Source organism: Sander lucioperca, chromosome 11 (genome assembly GCF_008315115.2).
Source record: "Sander lucioperca isolate FBNREF2018 chromosome 11, SLUC_FBN_1.2, whole genome shotgun sequence".
NCBI lineage: Eukaryota > Metazoa > Chordata > Actinopteri > Perciformes > Percidae > Sander > Sander lucioperca.
The window spans coordinates 36710865-36735817 of record NC_050183.1 but is presented as its reverse complement, the minus strand read 5'-3'; the positions used below and the strand labels follow the sequence as shown (position 1 = coordinate 36735817).

The 24953-nt window shown below is 41.6% G+C and overlaps 2 protein-coding genes across 2 annotated transcripts; one reads left to right on the top strand and one right to left on the bottom strand.

Annotated features, from left to right (window-relative positions):
- The first annotated feature begins 255 nt into the window (after positions 1-255).
- On the top strand, positions 256-4682 carry si:ch211-212d10.2 (uncharacterized protein LOC557710 homolog). Its single transcript, XM_031318376.2, has 3 exons — positions 256-833; positions 1237-1352; positions 2050-4682. The coding sequence occupies exons 1-3, from the start codon at positions 644-646 to the stop codon at positions 2182-2184; spliced, it is 441 nt and encodes a 146-aa protein (XP_031174236.1). The 5' UTR covers positions 256-643; the 3' UTR covers positions 2185-4682.
- A 2963-nt stretch (positions 4683-7645) lies between these two features.
- On the bottom strand, positions 7646-24878 carry cilp2 (cartilage intermediate layer protein 2). Its single transcript, XM_031318342.2, has 10 exons — positions 24573-24878; positions 17062-17139; positions 16049-16318; positions 15649-15831; positions 14934-15089; positions 14525-14842; positions 13943-14051; positions 12926-13083; positions 7883-10300; positions 7646-7792 (listed from the first exon to the last, which is right to left on the bottom strand). Exons 1-9 carry the CDS (start codon positions 24634-24636, stop codon positions 7893-7895), a joined length of 3744 nt encoding a protein of 1247 aa, XP_031174202.1. The 5' UTR covers positions 24637-24878; the 3' UTR covers positions 7646-7792; positions 7883-7892.
- Positions 24879-24953: the final 75 nt, after the last annotated feature.

Sequence of the window (24953 nt, the reverse complement as noted above, 5' to 3'; positions counted from 1 at the left end):
ATAAAAAGTAATGTTCCACATTTACCACACTATTTGGGAACAAGTCCAATACTCTATTAAAGTGTTCTCAATAAACCCAATAGGGCAACCAAGAAAGTCTACTTAATTGGTATAGTTGCAGAGTTGCATTGTTTGAACATGAAACATTGTCACCGACTGACCCTACTCAAAGAACAGGAAAAGTTTGTCTGGGTCTATTCATAATGAAGCATGCATTTATGATGGACAGCAGTCCCCGCATTAAGCTCTGAAATGATGAAAGGCCCGTTTTTAGCAAGCTTGTTCGGGCTGCCACGATGATTTTTAGAGCAGCTGTAGCCTATATGTGAAACTGATAAGCCAATAGCATAATACATATGTGGGTTTGTGAAGAATATCTGTGCTGCTTATTCATTGTTAAATTACATATAGCTTACACGCTCAAGCGCACAGCGTGCCTCGGTGTGACGGTGTGACGGCTCGCTGGCAGGCTGCAGCCCGGATGAAGGCAGCTCAGTCCCGCACGGCTGACCGTCGCACAAATCGGCCTGCTAGTTAATTTGGAATATTTTCACCGAGCGAACTGCCAAATGCATTTGCACCGGCAGAAAAAAGCTGCGCGGTAGTAGCTCAAATTAGAAAACCAGTAAATTCGCCGTTCTCTATGGCTTCTGGCTCCGGAGATGAAGAGGGAAACACGGAAGGCGTTTCCTGGAGACTCATAGGCCCGGCAGCGGGGCTCTCCAAGAAGCGCTGCCGTCTAATGTACTCCTCCCTCGGCTACGACTCTGATGTCTGCCTCTTTTACGTGAAGGGGGAGTTTTTTGCCATGGATGCTCGCTGTTCACATGCCGGTAAAGCCTCAGTACCAATCGCTTATATTAACCATTTAGCTCTCTCTAAAGGCATAATAATGCACAATGCATCCCGTTTTAATAAATGTATAATAATACGTCTATTCACCGTAATATGGAGAATGTAGGCTACTGTACTGTATACTTCTGTGGGTTAGACTTTAATTGCAGGCTATGCTACCTCCAACAAAGTATGAGGATTTATGATTTAACCCCTTTATCCCTCAGCTGGTAGCCTACTTAAAGGTCTATGACAACCCCCTGCTGCCATAGACCTTTCACCTCTTATTAGTTCCACACCATGTTATGCAAGCCTCACAATCACATTTTCCTACAGGGAAGACAGCAACAGTCATTTGTTTTGAGAGGAATAAACTGTGATTAACAATTTCCTGTCTCCCAGGCGGTCCTCTGTGCGAGGGGGACATCGAGGAGGCAGATGGAGTCCTGCAGGTCTTCTGTCCCTGGCACGACTATGACTTTGACCTCAGAACTGGGAAGTCAGGGACCTCCTTACAGGTCAGTGATAAAATATGGCCTTATCTCCTTATATGTCTCAGTATACAAATACAATATTAGTAAAAAACATAAATAAGACCCCAAACATATCCCAATATATCATCATTAGTTAGAACTTAATGCACACAGCTATGTGTGTCAAACCTCTAATTTCATATGATAAAAAAATCATATGAAAACGTCATTGTATCCCCATCTTCACTTGCTGACTGCACCTGGAAGTCGACGTGAACATTTGCAGTGATATGTAGACAAATGATCCACTTCTATTAGATGTAGGAAGTTTCACTGATTGACACGGCATAAGAAATCAAAGCTCATGAGTCAGAGTTAAGATTATGTTCCCCTTTTGTTTTGTAAAACATTTTTTCTCCCTGTGTTAGCATGCAAAGAACAGTCCAAACAAGAGTTTCACTTCCCATAAACATCTTGTCTTTTTTTCCATTAATCATTTGTATAAACTGTTGTTCTTCTGGTACATCACTGTGATGTCAACTATCAAGCAGTAGAAGAAATATGAAAAGAAATATTCTGATGTTCTGAGAGTTTTCACAGGACGGTTTGCTACATTTCTAACTTGTAAATGGTGACATTAAATACATATGTAAGCTTACTTGTACCTGTGTGAGTTCCACGGTAGCACATGATGCCGTCTTTCTTCCAGCTTTTATGACGTTTTGTATTCTTTGTTTTTCAGCAACAAGTGTATGAAGTCAAGCTGGAGGATGGCAACGTGTACGTGAAACACGGCAGTCGTCTCTCCTTGGAGCCTTTTCGTGCAGATCAGAAGAACAGCCTCGGTGCGACAGCCTCATCTTCCAGCCCTTCGTGATGCCGCTGTTAGAGGTCTATTTTTAAGACTTGTTCCACAAACCCAAGCCATCTGAAACATTCCTTAGCCTTATCTGTCATTTTCACAGACCGTTTCTACTTTGATTGCTGTGAACTCAGGACGATATGGAGAGGATTGTTTGAAGAGGACATGACATCATGAAATAACTTCAGAGTTTTTCTTGCTGCCATTCCAGGTAGAGACTCATCATCACAGACACTGAACATGGAGAGCTGCAAGCTCACTGCTGACCTCAATAACACTCCAGACAGTAGCACACATGCAACATGAAAACACAAAATGTTACTAACATACAGTATTTGATTATTATAATGATATTGTAATTGATAATTTTCTAGATATTTAAGGATTCCTGAAGATAATAATTATATAATTTCTGATAATAATATTACAGAGTGATATGTTCTGACATTTTTTTTCTTTACATTTGAGCAATGAAATTTGCACAAGCCAATACATATTTAGTTGAAACTAACTACCAAAGTGGATCTGCAAATCTTTCAAAACTTTTCATCGCAATTCTCCCATCTTTTGCTAGTCTTGTTGCACTTGTATGCACTACCAAGCAAGTAATGTTATCTCAAATGTACTCTATATACAAAATGATAATTTGCAGAAATAAAACCATAATTGCAGTGATAGGATACATTCACATGCAGATAGAAATAATTAGTTAGATGTAATAGGAGTCATTTAAGTATATGCAAAATGCAGTGATCTGCAAATGCAGTTCAAGTAGACAACATGAACAAAATGAATAGTACAGATGTGCAGAAAACGAAGATTATCATCTTGATTTATTTTACAAAACGTAGATTCTTATTACCAGTTGTGGTACAGTTTTTTTGTATAAAGCTTCCACTCAGTGGAAACATTTGTAGAATCATGTAATAGCAGAAGTGTAATGATAAGTTTTTTTTCAGCAGCTAATATCTAACTAAACTAAACGGTCTCATGGTCTTTAGTACCAATAATCCTCTTCCATGTCTCCAACAAGCGTTACCTGAGGCCTCCAACTCTTAAACTCTCAGACGAGCAGTCACACTTGCTGAGTTGTGGCCTTTGGATAAATTTAGACATTTATTCCAGTGATGTCACGCAACAGAAACTCCCTTTCAGAATTTGTATTTCTGGACAGTTTTTTAACCCAAATAGAGTTCCAGCAAGTAGAACACACATGAAGGGCACTGCAATTACGATTGGTGGCAGTCCCGGCGTAAAGACGTCTCCATCAGCATTTCTCTCCGTCCCTGGCCAGTGCACAGACAGGTTTGTCTGTTACTGACGCAATGGGACTCAAAAGAAATGATTAGTAAGGCGCCGGAGGGAGGTTCACGACCTGAAATGCACCACTGACTCAAGAAAAATGTGTTTTTCTAGCTTTATATGTGTGCGCACTGATGCAAGTGTTTTCTTTGTTACTCCGTGGTGAGAGCAGTCATTCACTATGTTTTCTGTCAGCTCCATTTTCTTTCAGAGGCACAGAGCCCAGTCATGAAGGTGTCAGTGACAGTGAGGCTCGACACTCATTTTTCTCCCTGCTGTGCTACTTTATTATTCCACTGGAGAAAAATGTGAGGTTTTACTTTGTGCATTATAACTCATCACCTGGAGGGTAATGGGCATACACAACAGAGATGCAGCTATTTTGTGTCAGTAGAAAAGTGAGAGTAAACATTGTTCAAGATTCTGCACAGGACAGGAGTGGTTTCTTACATTTTTATTCTCACTGAGTCTCACTGAGAAAAGCATCATTCTTGGCATCCCGTTGTTATATGTTTCCTTAAAGTTATTTCATATGCTCTGCTGATTTTAATGCATTTTGTTTCTTAATATGTGAATTATGTATCTGCCAAAAATGCCTGCAGACTGCATACACTGTAACGTTTGGCACATTTACTTACAGTATTTAACACTACCATTTGTAATGTAAGCAGCTGCTGTTTTGTATGTTGAACTATATTTATTGTTGTGACCTTTGCAAAGCCAAACATTTTATCTGTATTGTTTAATTCACAAATTAAATTATTGTATGTTAGGAACACTATAAATTGACAAATTTGTTTTAAGTGATTTTTCAGTGGGTCCTCAAAACATAGAACACAACTCAGGAAATAGTATGAATCAAAAGTTTACACATAGTCATTTATTTACAGTTTCTTGTTCATACAATAATAGCAGATTTCATACAATACACAATTTACACATAAAAACTTAAGTCAGAGAGAAACGAGATTGGCATCACCATGCAATAGTTAAGCGTTTGCAGAGTATTATCAGGAATTCATTTATGTATTTTTACTGGAGCATATTGGCAAATATACAACTCTCTTTCGCAAACACCAGAAAGTGGTGGAAAGGGTCAAAGATGACCTCCTGAATAAATTATGATCTCCTTCAAATCAGCTGGACGGTACAGGAGTGAAAATGGATGAACCTGTTAGGTGACTAATAAAGTCTTGGTGTTTTCTGGTTGATTGAGAGTCTTTTCTAGTTAAAGCATAGTAATGACAAGTTTGTTTTTTTGCCATGCTACCATTGTTGTTTCCAGGAGACCATGGCTAGCTGTTTCCCCTGTTTCCAGTCTTTATGCTAAGCTAAGCTAACAGGCTGCTGGTTGTGGCCTCATATTTAACGGACAGAAATGAGAGTGCTGTTGATCTCCTCATCTAACTCTTGGCGACAAAGCAACAAGCTTATTTCCCAAAATGTGGAACTATTCCTTTAAAGGTGTAAAGCAAAAATACATAAAGCTCTATTAAGCCATATTCGTGACATCAACATTAAATTACTCCATGTAAAAGACAACAGTTGCTACTTCTACTGCCATTCCCACTGAGATTCAACGAGATAAACATTTGATTTCCATGCAATGTGTTTATCTGTATCTTCCATTCCATCTTAAACTCACTTTATTTGATTCTAAAGACTTTGGAAAGATTTTCTTACAGTAAGTCACTAAACCAAACATTGCAGAGGTTCTTTAATCTCCTTTTGAAGTAAATGTTTCCAGATCACTTTCCCATGCAAAGCCTTACATAATGGTTAACTCAGCCTATTATTGTTACCTTGTCCTTCAAACTCCTTTGATAACTTCTCATGAATAAGCCATTTCTCCTGTCAAAGCATTCTCCTCAAAAAACCTGCATTCTTCCATGTGCAACCACTTTCAAAGCCTGAGATTCTGTAAGTGATGGACTGTGAGGCCAAAGACCGCTACTATTTTCCCTTCCTTTTTTCCCTTTACCAAACAGTGCCCCACAAATTAAATCCCTCACTAGATAATCTCACTGTTATTTCTCTGTAATGTCTTTGGTCTTACATTTCCTCCAGTTGCTCGACAGTTGTTGGGCCTCCTCAGCTGACCTTACACAACCATTGTATTTGTACAGGACTTATCTCTTCCCACACCTGGATTCAATCATGCTATTTTTTACAGGGTGGATGCTGCGTCTGCTGCGGGGAGATGTTTGATGTTTTCATCTGCTGATCTAAACTGTTGAGTCATGGACGGCCAACAGGCCTGTGGTTAGAGAGGTCAGTGATAATGGCGAAGGTACGTACGAAGGTTATGTATTGTCACAATATATTACTCTGTTTCTGAGTGGGCTGCTCATATAGTACATAATGGAAACGTATTGTTTTTTCGATGTGGGGCCAAGTACAAGTGTTGGGTTACAATATATGGTTTTCATTTCTAAGTATAACTTCACATTGGCGCCTTTTACTACATATTAAATAAATCTGTTGCACATTAGGAATAAGAATGTAATCAGGCTCAAATGGAGTTACCTGCACTGAAGGCTGGGTACCATTTTAATCGTTAATATGTTTGACCATATTCTTCTTGGGCCCAGTTGTTGATTACTTCATGCTGTGTATCCCGGACATTATCTTGTTTGGCTGTTTGTGAAAGTCAAGGTCAAACTGTTTTAATAGTTCTCAAGAGAATATGTCATTTATTTTGTAATTAAAAGCAGTCATATATTTACTTGTAAGCCTCTCCTGGTTTCTCCATGGACCACGGCCCCCTTACTGTATATGGCTTTGGATAAGCTCAGCTTGAAGAGCTTTTCCCCTGGGTCCACCTATTTTGCAGATAAACAAGCTTGGCGCTTTAATCACATAAGGAAGATTCTTGCTATCTCCAACCTCAATTAAAATTCTGTCTCAATATCTACAGCATCAATATGTATACTTAAAATGTAGTTATAGTGTCACAATGCCAAGATTTATGAAAGCATTGCAAGTAAATTCATTAGTGTGTCACTTTTTAATTGTCACTCTCACGAGTAAGAATAATTAAGTGTGTTTTGTTAATGAAGAGAAGGCTCCGCTGAGAGTTTGACTTCCATTTAACAAGATTGCTCTCTGAAATTGAAAAGATTACTGTGGTGTACACATTGTAAAATAAACTGAGTCATGCAGCAAAGTATGAAAATGTTAATAGGTACTCAGTTCAGAGAATTGAAGAATGAATACATTGCAGTTAAATTATTTGCTTCAAATGAGTCTTGTGTAGGATGTCGTACAAACACCTTAATCTGCCACACATACTGAAGGAGTTGTTGCTTCATTCACCGGCAGCACTTTGTATGTTCTGTAATAGTTTGTTACATGCTGATCTTTAAGAACCCTTAAGTTAAATTATATAGTTATTGCACTTCAAGATACAACGATGTTACAAAAATTTAGACCCTGAATGGGTCTTTGTAAAGGTTTATGAGAAAGTAATATGTTTGGGAATCATTTTCTATGGTGATGCTAATTTGGAACGTGCAGAGGACAAAAGGAAATTATGTCATAGCTCTCAATCAACTATCCTCATTTTAGACTGCCTGCCACTAGTGAGATCCATGATTGTCTTGGCAGAGGCCTTGGTCTTGCACATTCTAAGTAGGTGTGAAAGGACGTTTGGCTTGATCACAGTTGGCAATGTGGCATGGTAATGTAAAACATTAGGAAGCATGACTGAAAACATCCTCTGTTCCCTGGGTGGCATGCCTCACCCTGCTGTGTGTCTTTTTTGCCTCCCCTTGGTGGAGAGAATTTCCTAGTTTGTAGAAAATGACTCAGTGTCTGCTGCAGACAACAAGGACCTCAAGTTGGTTTCTTTCTGATCTTGAAGAGAAGTTCAGTGGAAAGCAACAGCGAATTATGAGGTGTTTGGGGCCAGGCGTAGTATTTGAAGTTGTGAATGTTTGGTTTCAACTCTAGCGTTGAGAGACGTCAGCAAAAAAAAAGTGTAATGCCACAAATTAGAACTATAAAAGTTACATTCTCAAACGTCAGTTTAGTCTATTCATATATACAATTACACCAAAGCTAATTAAGTAAATGCCAGTCACTGCCTTCCATGAAGTCAAATGAGGCATGTCTTTTAGGAAGGAAATAAGAAATGAATATACCAAACCCTTCAAGTAAGTATATAGGAAAAGTATATCTTCAATCACTCTTTTATTTTGCTGAATTGCTGCCTGCTTCGGTTTTGTGGTTTCCATAGTCAAGAGGGAGTTCATACTCATCAACAGACGGGCAACTTTTACTTCCTTGATTTGATGACATCATATCAGTCTTGACAGAAGACCTATAAATGAAAAGGAAAGAACATTTAAATCTATCTGATATTACTGTCAATGTGAAGACACCTCAAATGATTGTATCTAAACCTTCCTACCTTGGAACATCTATTGGCGTTGCTGTGTACGCATGGACACTCTCCTCCTTGTTGTAGAGCTGACTCTGCGACTCTGGGTCCTGCTCCGCTGCTCTGAAGGATAGGCCACCATCTGGGTGGATAATCCTTGCAGACCCTCCGACTCCCTCATGTTCCTCGCCATCTGAGACAGAGTCTGACCCGGGTTGGTCTGCAGACGTTGGAATAGGCTTTCTCTGTTAATTTTCCTCTCTGGACAGCTGAAGGTCAGCGCCACTCCAGAGTCTGACTTCATCTCCCTGGAGAAACCATCAGAGGTGCCATCAAAACAGCGGCCTATAGCAATCTCCTTGGCCACCCTGGGGTTCTGGTCTGTGACTGTGTAGATGCCATAGTTGTGTCCCAAAGGATCAACAGGGGCTAGCATGGTGAATCCATGGGACTCGTTATTTTGAGCGACTGGTGGATGTTTGATGAGATACTCTTGTAGGAGGCTGTTGGTGCCAGTTCTGCGGCAGTTCCCCTGTGGAAGGACTGTTATGATGGATCTGTCCACCTCAGCTTGATCAAACAACATGCCGCTGCATTTAAACTCTAAACAGGCTGCTGAAGTGTTGGCCTCTCGCATGTCCCGGGTGCTGCGAATGTCTCTTATGCCATAAAGTTTGCCTTTCGTTTCTCTGTGTGTTCCTCCCATATTCCTCGACCTGACCATCACTTCCTTCTGTCCGTGGATCTTGACCTTAATGAAGCATGCTCTGAACTCCTGGGGGTTAGGCCACCAGGAGAGGTAGTCTCCTGTCCAGGTTGTCAAATCATTCTCCTCAAAGGGGACAACATTGTATTCATACTTGTCCTTTTCCACTCTGAAGAATCTGAAATGATTGGCATCAATAGGGGCGTTTTCACAACCTATTAAACTCTGATACGGATATATTGGCCCATTGGTCTCATCAAGATTATTTTGGTTTGGCTTTGCCAAGTTGATTCTGAAGGCTGTTTTCTTTAGAGCTGGATCGTCGTGGTCTGAGCGCTGGTAGTTTATTTTATCCAAATATGGCTGAGACACTCCAATGATGTTTGGATTCATCTTGGGGGAGGATGGAGCTGCCTCCAGTTCTTCCCCACCTATCATTGCTGTGACATAAGCTGTGTAGGCATCGGGCATTTGGGCATCACAGAAAGCTGGTAAACAGGCCCCATTGGATCCAGTTATGACACTGTCAAAACGGCCCCATGCCCGAGGATTAGAGGAAAATCCAGGTTTGGGTTCCAAGTTTATCAAGCTGATCACAACCCCCTCCAGTTGTTCACTATGTAGGAACTTATCACTCATGTAGGCTCGGACTTTGACGTAGCACCGTCTGTTTTCAGGCACATCTAAATTAAAGAGCCTACGTTCTCTGATCTCCATGTTGCCTATGAGGAATGTGCGATCCTCTCGTTTGCTCCGCCCATGACCACCAGTAGTTGTGGTGTAGGAGAAGTTACTCTCTTCTTCCCAGACTCCTGTGTCTGGGTTTAAAGACCACAGTTTCATTTTGGGAATGTGCTCTTGCATTTTAACGTGCTGTGTGTCGAGAAAGACTTGAACAGCTCCAGCTCCAAGTACCTCCTTGTTGGTCTCATCTCTGAAGTCCACAGAGAACATGCCATAGGTCCTCAAAGGGAGCATGTCACCCTCATCATCCACAAAGTTGAGATCGCCAGGGGCGGCGGCCGCCGTGGTGATATTTCTTGGGTCAATGAATGTGACGCTGGCTTTCACAGTTCCCTCATAGATTTCTCCATTGTCCTTGTGGAAGGAGTTGGGAGGAATGACCAAGTGACCAATGGGGTCTTCTCCTTTAATTTCCCCTAGGTTAATAGAGTTGGTCTCTCCTGCATTGATATCAATTGCTGCCTGCTTTCTCATTACCTTCACATCATGGTAAATGGACCCACCTTTCTTATCAAGGATGAACACCTTAGGAGTGTCAATACATTTCTCAGTAGGGTCAACAAAATTTACCACTAATCTCTGTGTATCAGGAGTAATGTGCAATGTGAAACCTCCTTGGTATCCAGTGGTGCCCACCCTCTCTTTACCAATGTAGATGTGCCCAAAACGCAGAGGCTCATCATTGTCAGCTGTGACCACTCTGCCACGAACCAGCACAGTGGGCTGCAAACACTTCTGACAGCTGCACTGTGTCACAGCCCGGATAGGGAGGCTGTAGCTCCCACAGTCAATAATTCGACTTTCCATATTTTGGACTCCGCAGCAGAAGCTAGTTTCATCACTGCAGCGCATATCAAAGTCTAAGGAGCCAGCACATTTGTTGTGAGGGCAGCGACCAGCATTGTAGTGCATGGAGTCGGTCCCAGGTTGAACACAGTCCATCGGGAGTCTGATGAGGTGCGTTTCAGGGGTGGAATTGCATGCTGTCTTTCCTTTTGCTGTGAATTAGACGATAAATTACATTAGGCTGGTATTGACACGACATAAAAAAAATTGTCATGATATACATAAAACACATAAAGCTTTTTCTCACTGCAAAGCAGAACACAGGCTTGTTGAAGATGTAACTGCTGAAGTTCTAATTTCTCAAAGATCTTGAAAGTGTGTCAAATCTTTTAGATTTTAATTATAAAATTGTGGGGTACTATATAATTGTATATGACTGCATGAGTGGAATAGGAAAGTGTATAGTGAATAAATTGGAACTTGCCAATTGAGTATTTAAAAGGAATTATTTCTGCCTTTCTTTTTTCACACATGGTTGCACATAATTTATTCATACACACACGCAATGTCTGCATGGCCTGAAAGTACAAGTGAGTGGCCAAGTTGGACGGTGAAATGTGGATGAAAGAGTAATTAGACATTAGGTTGAGGAAAACATTTATCTACCAACCATCCAGATGGGAGTTGGAAAAAAAGAATTATTGTTCACCCAGACATTGGCAGAATAATCAATGTGCATGATATCATGGTTGAGTTTATAGTCAAGCATCCTTGTTAAGCTCCCAATCTCCCAAGTAAGCTGATAATTGCAGACACATGGAGCAGTGTGATGTGTATGAAAAATGTGTACTGATGGCTTTACCAACAGGGCTTCGAGTTTCCTTTGTTGTTGAACTTCTGCATAATGTAAAATGTGAGAAGAAACTGCACTGTGAGGAGTAAGAGTAGGTTTTTCATCCTGCTCTAAGGCGCAGGTGTTGTCCTGCACACATACAGCATCTTCTGCCATTATGACTTTTGGAGTGAAGGGATTCGTCTGTGGCCTGGGATAGATTACATTAGCACTCTTCCATGAAAACCTTGTTCGTTTAGGTGTTTCTTAGCTAACAAGCACCTGAAGGATATACTGTAAGCAATGTGTAGCTCTCCCACACAGATGTGAAAACGCGTACTTGTCTGACTCTGAGAAAGAAAAAAGATATTGACAATCTTGGATTTCACTTTAACACCGGGTGTTCTGGAGAAATTGGATTTGAGGCTTTACAGTGTCCAGAGCCATTTCACACAATAAAGCAGCGTAGGAAGCCGTAGCTTCAACCAATGTCAACATAATAAAAACGTACTGCTACAAGCACTGCCAGATTGTGCGTGCCCTGATTATTTTATTTTCCTATTTACTTTGCCTGTAATGTTTTTTCCCAATGACAGAGAGTCTATTAACTGACTTGTCTCCGTCCCTCAGTTGTAGGACACTGTGGTTTTGTTTGAATCCTCTTTATGCATGGACATGGATCATGGATGACTCGGTTGGAGCTTAGCACTGACATTCCTCTTAAAGTGTGTATTCAAGCTCTGAAGCAGCTGCTCTTTATCCAGTAAAATATATTGTGGTTGTTTGCTTTTTGTCAGTGGTTATACTGTGTAGAACTTTGACTAAACACGTCATGTCAAATGCGCTGGGATAGCAGCCATCCTGAGCTATAATCCCTGTGTGCCGCTATCATCATAGTAATTTATTTTCTCTCCAGGCTGATGATGATGAATTACAGTTTACATGACATCACTGTGCCACTGACTAGAAGGGAGCTTTTGTGTCTTTTTGACTGAGAACAAACTTACACCAAATAGTTCCACATTTTTCTCCACAACTTTTGAGCATTTACTAGCACTAATATGTGTCATCAAAGTTGCCCCTCAGACCAGCAGATTAATGTAGTAAGTAGTGGCCAGAGGTGGAAAGTAACGAAATACATTTACTCACATTACTGTATTACTGTTTTGGTAAGTATTTGTGCATTGGTACTTCAAACAAAGTTTTCATGACTAATAGCAAATTGCCAATTAGCAAAACAACATGTTTCGTCACATTGCTAATTTTTGTCTAGTACTAGCAACGTATGTAGGACACTGGTTACATTAATTCACCTACATCTAATTAGCTCATATGGGCTACTTAGGTGTGTAGAAGCTAGCTGCTAGTCTGGGCTGTGAACATTAGTCTCGGGTTGAACAAATAGGCTGTGCCCCACCGAAATTGTCGCCGGTTTGAATGTAAACGAGCCTTTGAATTTACAGTCACATCAAATGTATCAGCAGTATAAATGGTAAAGGGAGAGCTCAGTTTTTTTGGAGAGGATTGTAGCATGAAATGTCATGTGTGACATGTGTTATGTTGTTATTACATGTGTATACATTTGTATAGATGTTTATACATTTCTATAGATTTTTCTTTAATTAAAAACAAAATAGTTTGGGATTTATGACCCCTTGTCCTATTTTCACTAAATAGTAGAGATCCTCCCGCCCCGTTTTACAGTTTTTAATGTAACTAAGTAACTTTTACTTAAAGTACATTTTAAATGAACTACTTATTACTTTTACTTGAGTAATTTTTCAGATAGGTAATTCCACTTGTACTTGAGTAATATTTCATCAGAGTATTGGTACTTTTACTTGAGTACAATATTTTAGTACTTTTTCCATCTCTGGTAGTGGCATACACATAGCATCTTTAAACACAGGTTTATGCAAAAGTCGAAACACCATAAAAACTACAGTGATGTTGAGATACAATTGTTTTCAGTAAGAGATCCGAGATTACAGTATACTGTACATACCAATAACAGTGAGGAGGGCTGGAGAGGACTTGATGCTGCCTGCAGAGCTGCTAGTCTTGCAGTAGTACTGCCCTGACTGCTCCGGCTTCAAGCCCCACAGTACAAGGTCCTCCTCATACTTGTACACCTTCCTGTCCAGCAGAGTCCCATTGTGGAACCTTGAAAAATAGTTACAGAAGTAAGACTTTTTTCTTTTTTTTTACTTTTACTTTAGTTATTTGTTGGTAGATGTATACAACAATATACTAAAATGTATAATATGTGTAAAAAATTATGTAAAATGATGATGGTACCACTTAAATCTATAAATATGCAACTTATTCTAAAAATCTGATTTGATATTTAGAGCTGAACAATGGACCAAATAACTATGTAATGTGAAATGGGCTTCTTATAGTGATTTACACATGGAGCAATACACCCGACTCTTCAGGTCTATTTAGCATCTTTCATCTCATTGTTTTATTTTTTTATTTTTAGTTCACCTTTATTTTTACAGGCAAGTCATTAAGAACAGGTTGTTATTTACAATGGCGACCTGACAAGTGGCATAGCCACTTAGGGAAAGGGAAGGAGGGCTAGAAAATAAATACATTAGAAATACGTACAGTTACATTAGAAATACATACAGATTCTTCTTCTTTTTTTTCCCCCTTCAAACTTATTTTATACGATTGATACTGATACTGTTTTGATTCAGTCTCATGGCTCTCATTAGCTTTGTTTTTCAGCTGCAGCAGGCAGATGTTTTCAGCAACTGTATGCTAACTGCGCAGCACCAGACAGCAGATGGGATAAAGCCCCTAACTGGGGAACATAAGGGAGTATTTAGCAGCTACAGAGCCATTTTTGTCACAGCGGGTTAAAGACCAAAACATGTTACAAGTAACTGATCAATGCTTCTTGGATTGGATTTTTAGGGACCTCCAAATATACATTTCCAAATATGTCAAAGTAATCACACATTGTTGCTAGTTGTTTCTGTGCTTAATGATGTGCCAGCACCATTCCTCTCACCAGTAGTATTTGTCAGGTGTTGGTGATCCCGTTGCCTTGCAGCAAAACATCACCCGTCCTCCTTCATAACGCATTTTGTCCTCTGGGTGCTTCACAATGTACGGCTTTTCTGTGGAAAGCAGAAAGAACAAACAAGACCTTCCTCTTACTGTTGTTAATGGTGCCGCAGAGTTTTGAAACCTCATAAAACTCAGTCAAACGTTTTTTCTTACATTGGTCCCTGTGCTTATGAAAAATGATTGTTGAGGGGATTACTCTTTCAAAAGCGACACAGGCCTATTTTTATTTGGTCTCCATGCAACCAAGTAAGTGCTCCAGGCAATGTGAAGTATTACAATAGCCCAGACTGTTTATGTTGTAGCTTTGTCAATTTCCTGTTTTCTAAAGTCTGAGAATATGATTGAAGGATTTACTGGCCCTTACTTGAAAAAGAAAATAGCTCTTTTAAGAAATAGCCAACAATATCTTCATTTAATACTAAATTATACCACACACTTGCTTTGTTTGGTTTGATTGAAAGCAACAGACATCAATAAAAACAATATGCTTTTTTATTTTTAATCTGTTTTTATTAGCACTCACCAGCTGATTTGAGGACAGCCCATACCCATGACAACCCTGTTGTGTTACTGGTGGTGGAGACGGTGATCGGGGAAAACTTCTCCTTCCTGATGGCGATCAAAGTCGAGCTGGAGGAGCAGATTCCTAAGAGCCTGAACTGACCTTTGGCATCTGTTCGGGCACGGATCACCTTAGGCTGGCTGGCCAGTGACACCAAGGCTGCTGCCACAGGGACACCAGTCACACTGTGGACTTCCCCGCTTAGCACGTGGTCGTCACATGTACACCGGCTGCAGTCCTCACTGGGGCGGCCCTCGGTGCACACAAGCTGACATTTGGCTGTGTAACAAAGACACAGAGATGTGAGCACAGATAAAGGCACCAATACAAAGCAAGATATCACAACTTTCACAGTGTAGACTCAGCACACCTGGGCATGGACTCTTCCCACACTTCTGCATTTCAACAGGCCGTCCAGTACACTGAACTATCACTGAGGTCCTCGCACAGGTCCTCCTCCTAATCCTGCGGCCTCCGCCACAGGTCGCTGAACACGCCCCCCACCGACCCCACGGACTCCACTTGGCTGATCACACAAAGAGACAGGGTTGACGTGAGTTTGGAATTTAATACATACAAGTATTTTGTGTTAAATTTGTGATCAGTCTTTTCATTAATTCGGTTATTCAAACGTCATACAGAGTGGTCTAATGAGAGTTGTTAACTCCCTTGTGCATAGGCGCCCCATGTCATAATTATTAGTTATTAAATGGTGCAATTATCCAGTATTGTGGGCAGAAGAAGTATGAGAAAGCTGAATAAATAGCTGCAATTGAAAGATTGCTGATTACAAGTAGCTCAATCAAGAACACTTGAACAAATGTTTACAAAGTTCTTCTCTGGAGGGTGGTGCCTGAAACTCTAGCAGAAAATGGCACGTAGGTATTACACAAGATTTGTTAAACATAGCTGGATAAAGCAATATGGTATTTTATTCACCTCCCTAATTAACCCTTCACAAGGGAGGTCAGAGGTTAGCAGCTCAAATACAGAACAGCTACCTGCTTGTTATTTCACATCTCACATTGTGTAACTTAGGGCCCGGTCCTGGCAAAGTAGGTTCCGGTAAATCTTGGGATTCTCACCTGTACATGGAGGGTTAGAGCACTCTCTTCTTTCTGAATGGTGCCCCTGGCACGCTGGCACCAACAGGAGAGGCATGGGCTGGGTGTTCACACATTTCCTCTGGCGGACCTGAATGCCTACGTCATTACAAACTGTGGTTGAACAGGGACCCCACTCGTTCCAGTCAGTCCAGTAGCTCTGCACTAAACACACACATTGAAGAACAGGGTATGAAAGCTGGCATTATGTGCTGCTGTTGGCAAGCAGAATCAGGAACAGGAAGTAACAAACACATTATTTAAGAGCATTCATAATGGGTGATTCCTCCCTCGAGCCAGTGATTACATGCATGCATGGCTGAATGTTCATATCTGTAAAGTGACAGCTTGCACAGGCCTTAGCTGCTGCCGTCAGAGCTACCTGGGGGACACTGAAAGCGGACATGGTAGTTGGAGCAGACGCGGCCCTGGGGCTGTTCCCTGTTGATGCACCAGAAGCCTTTCTCCAGACTGGAGTGGACCACTTCTCCGGTGTCTGCTGCTGCAACCCAGTCTGTGGTACGAGCCTCCATGGCCATGGGCCGAGCACAGACCCTCTCCCTGTAATAGAATCGGATCGCCTCCAGGCGCTCATAGTCTCCATTCCCTCCAGGATGGTCGATGTTGAACCAAGACGTCCACTCTGTCACGCCTGGAGGCACGTGGAGGGGAGACATGGATGAAAATCATGAAAAAAAGAATGGAAGAGAGAGAAAACAATTCTCAGGATCCAGAAATAAGGGAAGGGGAGTGGGGGGAGGGGGTTGGAGCTGGTCTTACATGGAGGGGAGATATGGGTCAGAACCAAGAAAAAGCAAGAGGGAGGAAACGAGCAGGGATGGGTTACAAACTTTAAGAGGTCTGCTACCACCATTTGAAACTGACTTCATACACCCCAGGGAGCTTTGCATTGTCCAGTTTCTTTCCAAGCCCCCTGGCTTCACTGATGAGGCAAATTGTCTAGTGTTTTAGTCTGCTGCATGTTCTGAAACCTGAGCATTTTCTTTAGGAGAATTATGAGGAATTCAATACAAAAGAATGCATTAGCAACTGGCTGATTATTTACTGATTATTTTCGTTCACAAAGTAATGATGGGACAACAAAAGCAGTAATGCTGCTGCTCTTTTCTTCAAATAAAAAAAGGATTTGAAGTCATCAAAACCTCTGCTCCAACTGCTGACCCTGTTAATAAGCGGGACAAATCAGCGGGTCAAACTATCAAAATTACCAATTTCCTGTTGTTTTGTGAGCTCCAGTATACACCTGTCTCTTTCATCTCACACAGTGTAAGTTTGCCTCACGGCTCTCCCTCAGTACCTCCCCTACAACTCTCACATTTTGAAAACCCCCGTCATACAACCAGCTCTTAATATCACTGCTGATGGATTCAGTACCTGTTGTCTGTGTGTCAGTGAATGTGTTGAAGGCCACTCTACTGCTCCTGTCTGACTGGCTCCTGGTCCTCACAGGTCCTGCAGACAGGAAGAAAAACATCTGGATATCAAGAAATACGCAAATTAGGCTATTCAATCCTACAGGTTATGGCCTTAAATGTAGGCATTTCCTACATGTAGTTCAGCTGATATAACATGAAGGTAGTATAAGGCAGAGCCCAACATTTGTATGCACACACACACGATCATGTGCACACACACACGCTCACACAGTCCAAGCACATTTTGCTTTTTCTTCATGGCATGAAGGCTTTTCTAATTACACGCCTTCCCTCTGCCCTCAATTTTTTATTCTCTCAATATTTTCACTTTGTTCATTTTAGTCACAGGCCTTCTGTCCTTTTTATGTGCTGGAACAAAGACTATAGGCTTCTGGGGCGACTTAAGAGGGAGAAAATGGCAAGAAATTGTTTGCTTTTTTTGTTCATCTATTGTTTCTTTCCTCTCTTGCAAGCATTCATCAATCTAACATCTCTACCTCCATCCCTCCCTTTTCTGTCTTCTTCTGTAGATTGTTCTCACTGCTGCTAACCCTGCTTCGGCGACAACAACCCCCCCCCCCCACCCACCCCCCTTTCATCCAAACTGTGGAAGTTCTTCTCCATCCATGCTCTTTGTCATACGTCTTTCCTTATCCCCCCCTCCCCCCCCAGTCTTCTTGTCCTCCTCCAGTCATCCTTCCATTCTTGATCCATCAACAGGCAGCCGCTGTTGAGGATGCTAATCAAGCTCCAGCTGTGACAAATCAGTGCGTGCATTCATCTGTTCACCAGCGGCATCGCCAGAAAACTTCACTCTAACATGCTCCATCACCTCTCACATACACACATACACAAACACATACATACATACATACACACACACACACACACTTTTATGCAGCATTTTGTTGCTGATTTCTTTTTTGATCTTAAAGATATATGATTATAATACACATAACATGCACACACATAGCATGCCTGTATCACTGAGTCATTCTTACATCATCGTCATCTTTCATGCATGTGCTTGAACCCACGACAGCACCACAGTGAGGATCAGGCGAAGGTAAATGTTGCCTTGTTAGAAAGAGAAACCTGGCATTCATTGCACATTTGACTCTTTGAATTATGAAACATGCACCATGAAATGTTTTCCCTCATGCTTTGAAGTTTAATGATTCATTTTTCCTACAGAACATAATTTTTTTTTTTTTATGTCAGTTGTTTGCTTGACATTTCATCTACCAGGTTTCACTTGGGCTGTGCGGAAAAAAATAACAGTCATGGTCTGTGACAGAAAGTAGCCTCAGTGTGTGTGTGTGTGTGCGCGCGCGCATGTGCGTGTGTGATATGTGCAAGCACTTAGCACTTTCGGTGAGACAGTGCTGAGTTTACGAGCAGAGACTCCCAGCACAGAGGCCAGTATCGATCCCAGTCACGACAGGTTTTAACGGTTCACTTCAAGTCTTTATTGTCATGCCAGCCCATTTCTTTTCAACCCTTTTGATAGATTTAGCAAAGAAGGAGAGCAGCTCAACAGAACAAAGATCCACTGTCCAAAAATGTATTATGTAAGTTTTAGGGTAACAGACAGTCAGCTGACCCTCATGATTGTTAGTATTTTTATGCCCGTGGCTTTAAAAACCATTGATAGTTTTACGTATCGACTCTCTGATACACTGGAATAGCTGGATAAACAGAAGCAAATGCTTCCACACTGATCTGCTGGGCAGATGTGGCTCTGCCTGCAGGTTTAGTTTAGTAAATCAAATCAAATAGTTTTTCCACCCTTCTCATTTAGTCTCCTGAATTCCGTGTCTGTCCTGATTACATTTTTTAAAAAAGCAGTTTTTCTGCCACTGGACAGAGCATCTCTGCTGTGTGTTTACAATAAGCATGCTCTAAAGTTCACTCTGAGAACTTTTTAAAACTTTTCTTACGGAAAACATGTGGTAAAGGGACACAAACAACCCCTTTGTTTCACTGACTTGTGGCTAATTTAATCACCCTCACCACTCTGTGTGCATCCATCTATTTGTAAGAAATTCAATTCGTCACATTCAATCCTCACTCACACCAAAACAAAGGGAATTCACAGCACAACCATTTGGCTCCCAATTATCATTTTAAGATGTTTGACAATGAAAACAAAATAGCAAAACGATTGTTTGAGTTTTATGAGGTGACGGGTTTAGAAAGTTAACAGAGGAAACCCAGATTAGCCTTAACAGAAGGAAAATGTTGGAGTAGTGACCTCAGTTATGGCCGGACTGAACTGGCCGAGTTCCCGTGGCGGACTTACAGAGCTTATTTTGCTTTTGAGTGGCATGTTAACACTGTATGAATTTTAAAAGCCGGGAGATTTTATTGGGGCGCTGCTTAATACGGCTGGTATGTGAGAGAATTTACCTCATCAAGAAGCAAGTTTTTCAAGCCAGAGGGAGACAGGTTAAAACTTATGATTCCCTCTTTAGTTCCTCCTTAAAGTGCTCGCTGGTAAAATATATCTTCTTTGTCCTTGTTCATGTGCTCTGTGTGGGTTTAGTTTCGTGCTTTGCTGACACATAACTCTTTTTTTTTGACTTGCGACAGCAATGTAATGTAATAGAACCAACAAGTCCTCCGCAAAACATGTCGTCCATGCCCTCTGGAATGATGCATAGAAGCGTCCTTGGCAGGATGACGTTGTTTGTCTGTTAAAAATCACTGTTGAAAAATGAATCTGTTTTGTGATGTGACCATGTCTTTGGTAAAGGTTTGGTTAGGTTTTGGGAAACGTGGTTTGAGTTCAAATAAGAGACTGCCCCCCATCATTTGTGCAAGAGGCCCAAAATGAGTGACAGAGCCTTCTATTTGCCGTAGGAGTTGTGACGAGAACAAAGGAGGAAGTAAGGTGGCGTCAATAGAGACTAGCGGTTTTTAAAAGTGAAGCCAAAACATCTGGATCGCCCCCCTGGTGACTGGATGCAGTATAGGTCAGAAGCCTCTCCCCCTTGGTTAGTGGATGGGGCATGGGCCAAACTAAAAACATCTAAGTACACTTTAAATCATTTTTCCCAAAGATGGTTTCTGTCATTTTAGGCGATCACTGTGCAGACCTTGGCTTCACTTCAGTGGGAGGAAGTGTAGATGCATCGTCCATCTTCTTTCTTTTACAGTCTATGTTAGAGATGCATAGGGAGGAGATCGGGGCAGATGAACAGGTCAACAAAACACTTGTCTTTAACACAGGAAACTGCTGTTTGACCTGTGATTGGCCAAAGTCTCTCTTCACGGCTACATTATCTAAACCCTGGAAACAGAGTCAAGAGAAGGTGCCGAAATCTAGTTTTCTCTCAGACCACTTGAATTACAATATGCTGAAAGATTACTATGGAGATTTTGCCCAACAACGCCAAAAATAAAGTGTCTTAGCCTACCACAGCTTTAACCTTAACCACATGATTATTACGGTAATAATGATGACGAAGCTCCCCTAACCTTAACAAATTCATTATTTTAACCAAACCATGGTCTTTCCCTAGACATAACCAAGTTGTTTTTGTTCCTAAACCTAACCAAACCATCAGATCAGAAAACACTTCGATGTGTCATTCTAGAAGGCAAACATGTCTTGTCTTGTAATTTGGAGGACTTATTTGAAAATGAGTCAGGTTGGGCATCCTTCTTCATGAACACAATAGTAAACATGTGGTTAAGGTTATGGAATGATCAACGGTTAAGGTTATGGAATGATCAACGGTCCAAACAATGTTGTTAAAAAATGGAAGTGAACATCGGTCTCCTGTGTTAATGTCCGATGTTCGGTTGACCGATCCACTGACCTCCTCCTCCCTGTGCGGACTTTGTTTATAACATCACCTGACTTCCTCCTTTGTGCTCGTCATAATTTCTATGGTCGCTAGAGGTCTTTGTCACTTGAACCTCACTGAAACGCCTGATGCTGTTCTTTAGAGGACGGTCTCACCTTTGCTGGCTTGGTTTTGTGCTTTGCCCATAAAATTTTCTTTACGATTTTGACTTTTCACAGCCCATGTCGTGAATTCACATATAGATGTATAACTTTTCTCTCACAGTTTCACCTTTGACATGAACCCTGCCATGTGACGGTTATTCTAATCCTCAGCCGCCTCACCAAGACCCTCATAAACCATGGACAAGGTAACAAGACACACTATAGTGGCAACAATATACTAGAGGAGACCTGCCGCTGTGGGCTGGTTAGAATTTCTGTTCCACATATAGCCATGGCAAGCACCTGAATGCCAGACAACATAGCTACTGGATTACTTTGTATCCCACACTGCATTCATTGTCATCTCTCCCCTCTTTAAGTCGGCAGTAACAACTGCAAATCTTATTTTAGAGGACTATTTTGGTATTTAACGATTTACGTCAAACAGGTTCGCTCTGAAATGACGTACTTATAGGCCAGGCTACACAAAGGCAAACCCTCTATTAATAATCACCAGTGCCTTTGCAAAGGACTCTCTCTGCTTCACTTTCTGAGTGGGAGTTTTCTGCCGTCGCCAGAATCCAATAATAAAAATCTGCTGAAGAGAGGAAGGGGGGGGGGAAACGACTTTATGAAGTTGCACCAAGAATGGTCTCAGTCAGATTAGAGCGGTATGGTTGTGCCAGATGTACGTTGGCAGAGAGACAAAGCTTAAATAGAAGGTCTGGGTCCTGTTTATAATATTCCAGATCCTTACAAGAGGGAGAAGACGTGAAAGAACCATCCCTCCCTCCTCTCCACGTTATGTAACCTATTGGACAAAGTAAAGCTCGCTAAGAGAACGAGGTTGTGCAGTATTTGTCGATGAAGTCTAAAACAGCGGTATTTCATGCAATTCAGTATGTGTGTGTGTGTGTGTGTGTGTGTGTGTGTGTGTGTGTGTGTGTGTGGTCCTGCGTGTGTGATGATCTGTTTGCCATGTCATATGGAAGCTGTTTATGTGTTTGGCTAGCTTCTTAGCTTCTTAGGTGTGTGTGGTTACGTGGAGTCTGCTTTGTCTCTCTGCATATATCTCTCTCTTTAAAAAATCCAAGTCTGATTCCTAAAACATCTGTCGCTCATTAAAATCGGCAATTCTGTCCCTGACATTAACTAATGATGCAAATCAACCACATGATTTAAGGATTTACAAAGGTATAACAGAGGCTTTGTGCTTTCAAGCATTTCATCGCTGATGCTATTAAAAAACACGATCGGGCCGCGTTGAATTATTTCCGCATCAAAAATATCTGTTAGTCCTTGCATGAACCTCTGCACCTGTGCACAGGTACAGAGCCAGGAGCTGGAAATAGCTCAACTGAGAGCAGCTGATTAGTCCTGCAATAAATAATATTTTGGCACACCCACACACGCATGTACACATAAATAGAAGAAAAGAAGAAAGATGTGAAATGGCTTGGAGCTTGTCATTAATGGGAATTTGCGCCTTCTCCTTTGATCCATTGTAATCCCTGTCATTAAAGTCAGCTGGCCAGACGGCTCTGTGCTTGGAGCAGACAGTGGTCAGCATCTGGAGAACTATAGCTCCACAACGGCCCTCCAGCTGCTGCTCACATACACCAACTAGTTTTGCCTGGCGCTAATGCAACAAGAGAAGAAGAAAAGATTGGAAGTCCTGTGGTTAAAGAGGGCAGATTACAGTAACTTAAAAAAAAAACATCTTGGAGCTGAAAGCAAGACTCATGCTAAGCGGTGGTAATGCCACGGCGTTCCCCTCTGACTTACAGCCGGCATTCAGCAACAGTTGCCACCTCTAAATAGGAAAACAGCTCGTAAATCTGTAAGCTCCGATGTGTATGGAGAGAGTGACAGAGAACAAGGCGAGGAGAGAGCGTTTGATGAAGTAGGGCAGAGAAAAATAGGTGGAGAAAGGCGGTGTGATGGAGTGAGGGAGAGACAGAGGGGAGAAAGGTGGGGAAAGTATTTGTGAAGAAATTCCTGAGGGAGACAGATTAGAAAGAACAGATGAAAACAAATGGACGGATGGAGACATTACTTTAGTGGTGGACTGAATGCGAGGGGGGGCTGAGACCATCAAAAAGGAAAAAGGAAAGAGTGGCATGCCGGCCAAGTTGACCGGGGAAAAGAGGACGGTAAAGTAATTTTACCTGCGCCCTTTACCCCCCCCCTCCCTTTTATTCCATTTTCTCATTTAGCCGAGCACAATCCCGGCAGGTGGGAAAGTGGGTCGCTTGGTTTGTGATTATTGCTTCCTGTTTCCAAGGTGACTGGGTTTATGTCTTAAGGGACTGCTGGCACGACGTTTGAGGGTGAAGTGAGGACAAAATGCAACACCTTACTGCAAGATGTGGATGTACCGCTTAAGGAGCGTGGCACAGAGTGTAAAATGTTACAATCCATTTAAAGGCCGGCATTTCCATCGCAGCTGTAACACAGTTTTCCACAGAGACGGTCTGAATCACCATTTATGCATTCACCCCATCTTTCCTCACCAAACCGTCTTTAAGACATACTCATCAGTAGATGGCGCAAAGCCTCTGCAAGACATTTACGACTCTGAGGCCTCCAAGTTTGACAAGATATGGAGACTATTAAGGTGTATTCACACTCGTTTGCTTTAATGAACTGCCAGCTCCATTTTCTTTAAAAAAAAAAAAAAAAGTTAATGGGGAACAGCTGTCATCTAAACAGAAAGTGACAGCTTTAGAAAAAGTGCTGCTGCAGCTGTCATTCAGGAAGAGTGAGCATTTAAAGGGTGATAAGAGCGTAAATCATGGTATGGCCTACAGTTCACCACAGTTAAACCGTGAATTAAATTGGGGGGGGGGAAAGTAAGTTTGAATTTGCTCTTTGTGAGAAGCCTTGTGCTCGCTGATAGTGGCGGCTACTGTTGTGCAGTTTGTCATGATGAATACAAAATGTGTGCCGCCAGAACCAGCAGCACTCTTACTGTCATCAACAGAGCGTTTTTTATGATTGCACTTACAAGGGGACCTCCTCCTCTTCTATCACCACATGTTGTTGATTAGCTGGCTGGGGAAATGTGCTGCTTACTTAACAATAGAGATTAAGAACTACTCAGGCGGTCTAAAAAAAATAACACACAGACACACATACACACAGCCAAACACACACTCTTATCACATGAGCTCACCACCAGAGTCCTCCTACTCAGACATCCTCAGGGAAATACCGTCAACTTAGAAAACTCTACAGTTATGTTAGTTGTTGTGCATATACTGTATGTGTGAGCAGTCATATACTGGCCCTCTCATCTTACAGTATGTGATTACTAAAAATGATGAGAAATGAGATGAAAAATAAATAAATAAAAAACTTCAAACAAAAGTAATCTTAAAATTGGTTGTCTTTCAGATAACATGTTGCTGGAATCTCTACATTAACAATAATTTTCCTGTGTATGTGTTGTTCTGGCATCCATTTTTCTTTTTTAAAAAGCAATAATAACAGTTGAATTTTCAGTCTTCACTTACCTTGGCCCAGAGCCACTGAAGCCAGGACAGACAGCAGGAGTGCCACCTTATTTAATTCCAACATGGTACCACACCTTCAGCTACAGATGATTTCTTGTTTTTTTTCTCAGATCCTCTATAACATTCATTTAAGAAAACAGTGCTAATTCTTTAGATAGAGCTGAGAGTAGCCTCTTCAGTTTGTCAGGTGTGAGTGGAGATGCTGCTGGTGGAGCAGAGCAGAGCCGCTGCCCTTTTCTCATGTGAGTTTAGTTGCTGAGTTGGAGACAGGAGCTCAGGCGTTTTTAAAAGAAGGGGCATCGGGAGTGCACACCAATCCAGCCCCTCTCTGCTCACCATTGGCCAGTGAAATGTAACATCTGGGTCCCCCATATCATCTTC

Excerpts from the sequence above, each read along its gene's own strand:
- si:ch211-212d10.2 (XM_031318376.2), top strand. The coding sequence starts at position 644 with ATGGCTTCTGGCTCCGGAGATGAAGAGGGAAACACGGAAGGCGTTTCC. Across the intron at positions 834-1,236 it reads TGCTCGCTGTTCACATGCCG|GCGGTCCTCTGTGCGAGGGG; the intron begins GTAAAGCCTCAG and ends CCTGTCTCCCAG. Across the intron at positions 1,353-2,049 it reads AGTCAGGGACCTCCTTACAG|CAACAAGTGTATGAAGTCAA; the intron begins GTCAGTGATAAA and ends TTTGTTTTTCAG.
- cilp2 (XM_031318342.2), bottom strand. The coding sequence starts at position 24,636 with ATGTTGGAATTAAATAAGGTGGCACTCCTGCTGTCTGTCCTGGCTTCA. Across the intron at positions 15,832-16,048 it reads CCGCTTTCAGTGTCCCCCAG|TGCAGAGCTACTGGACTGAC; the intron begins GTAGCTCTGACG and ends GTGTGTGTTTAG. Across the intron at positions 15,090-15,648 it reads CTCTAACCCTCCATGTACAG|CCAAGTGGAGTCCGTGGGGT; the intron begins GTGAGAATCCCA and ends TTGTGTGATCAG.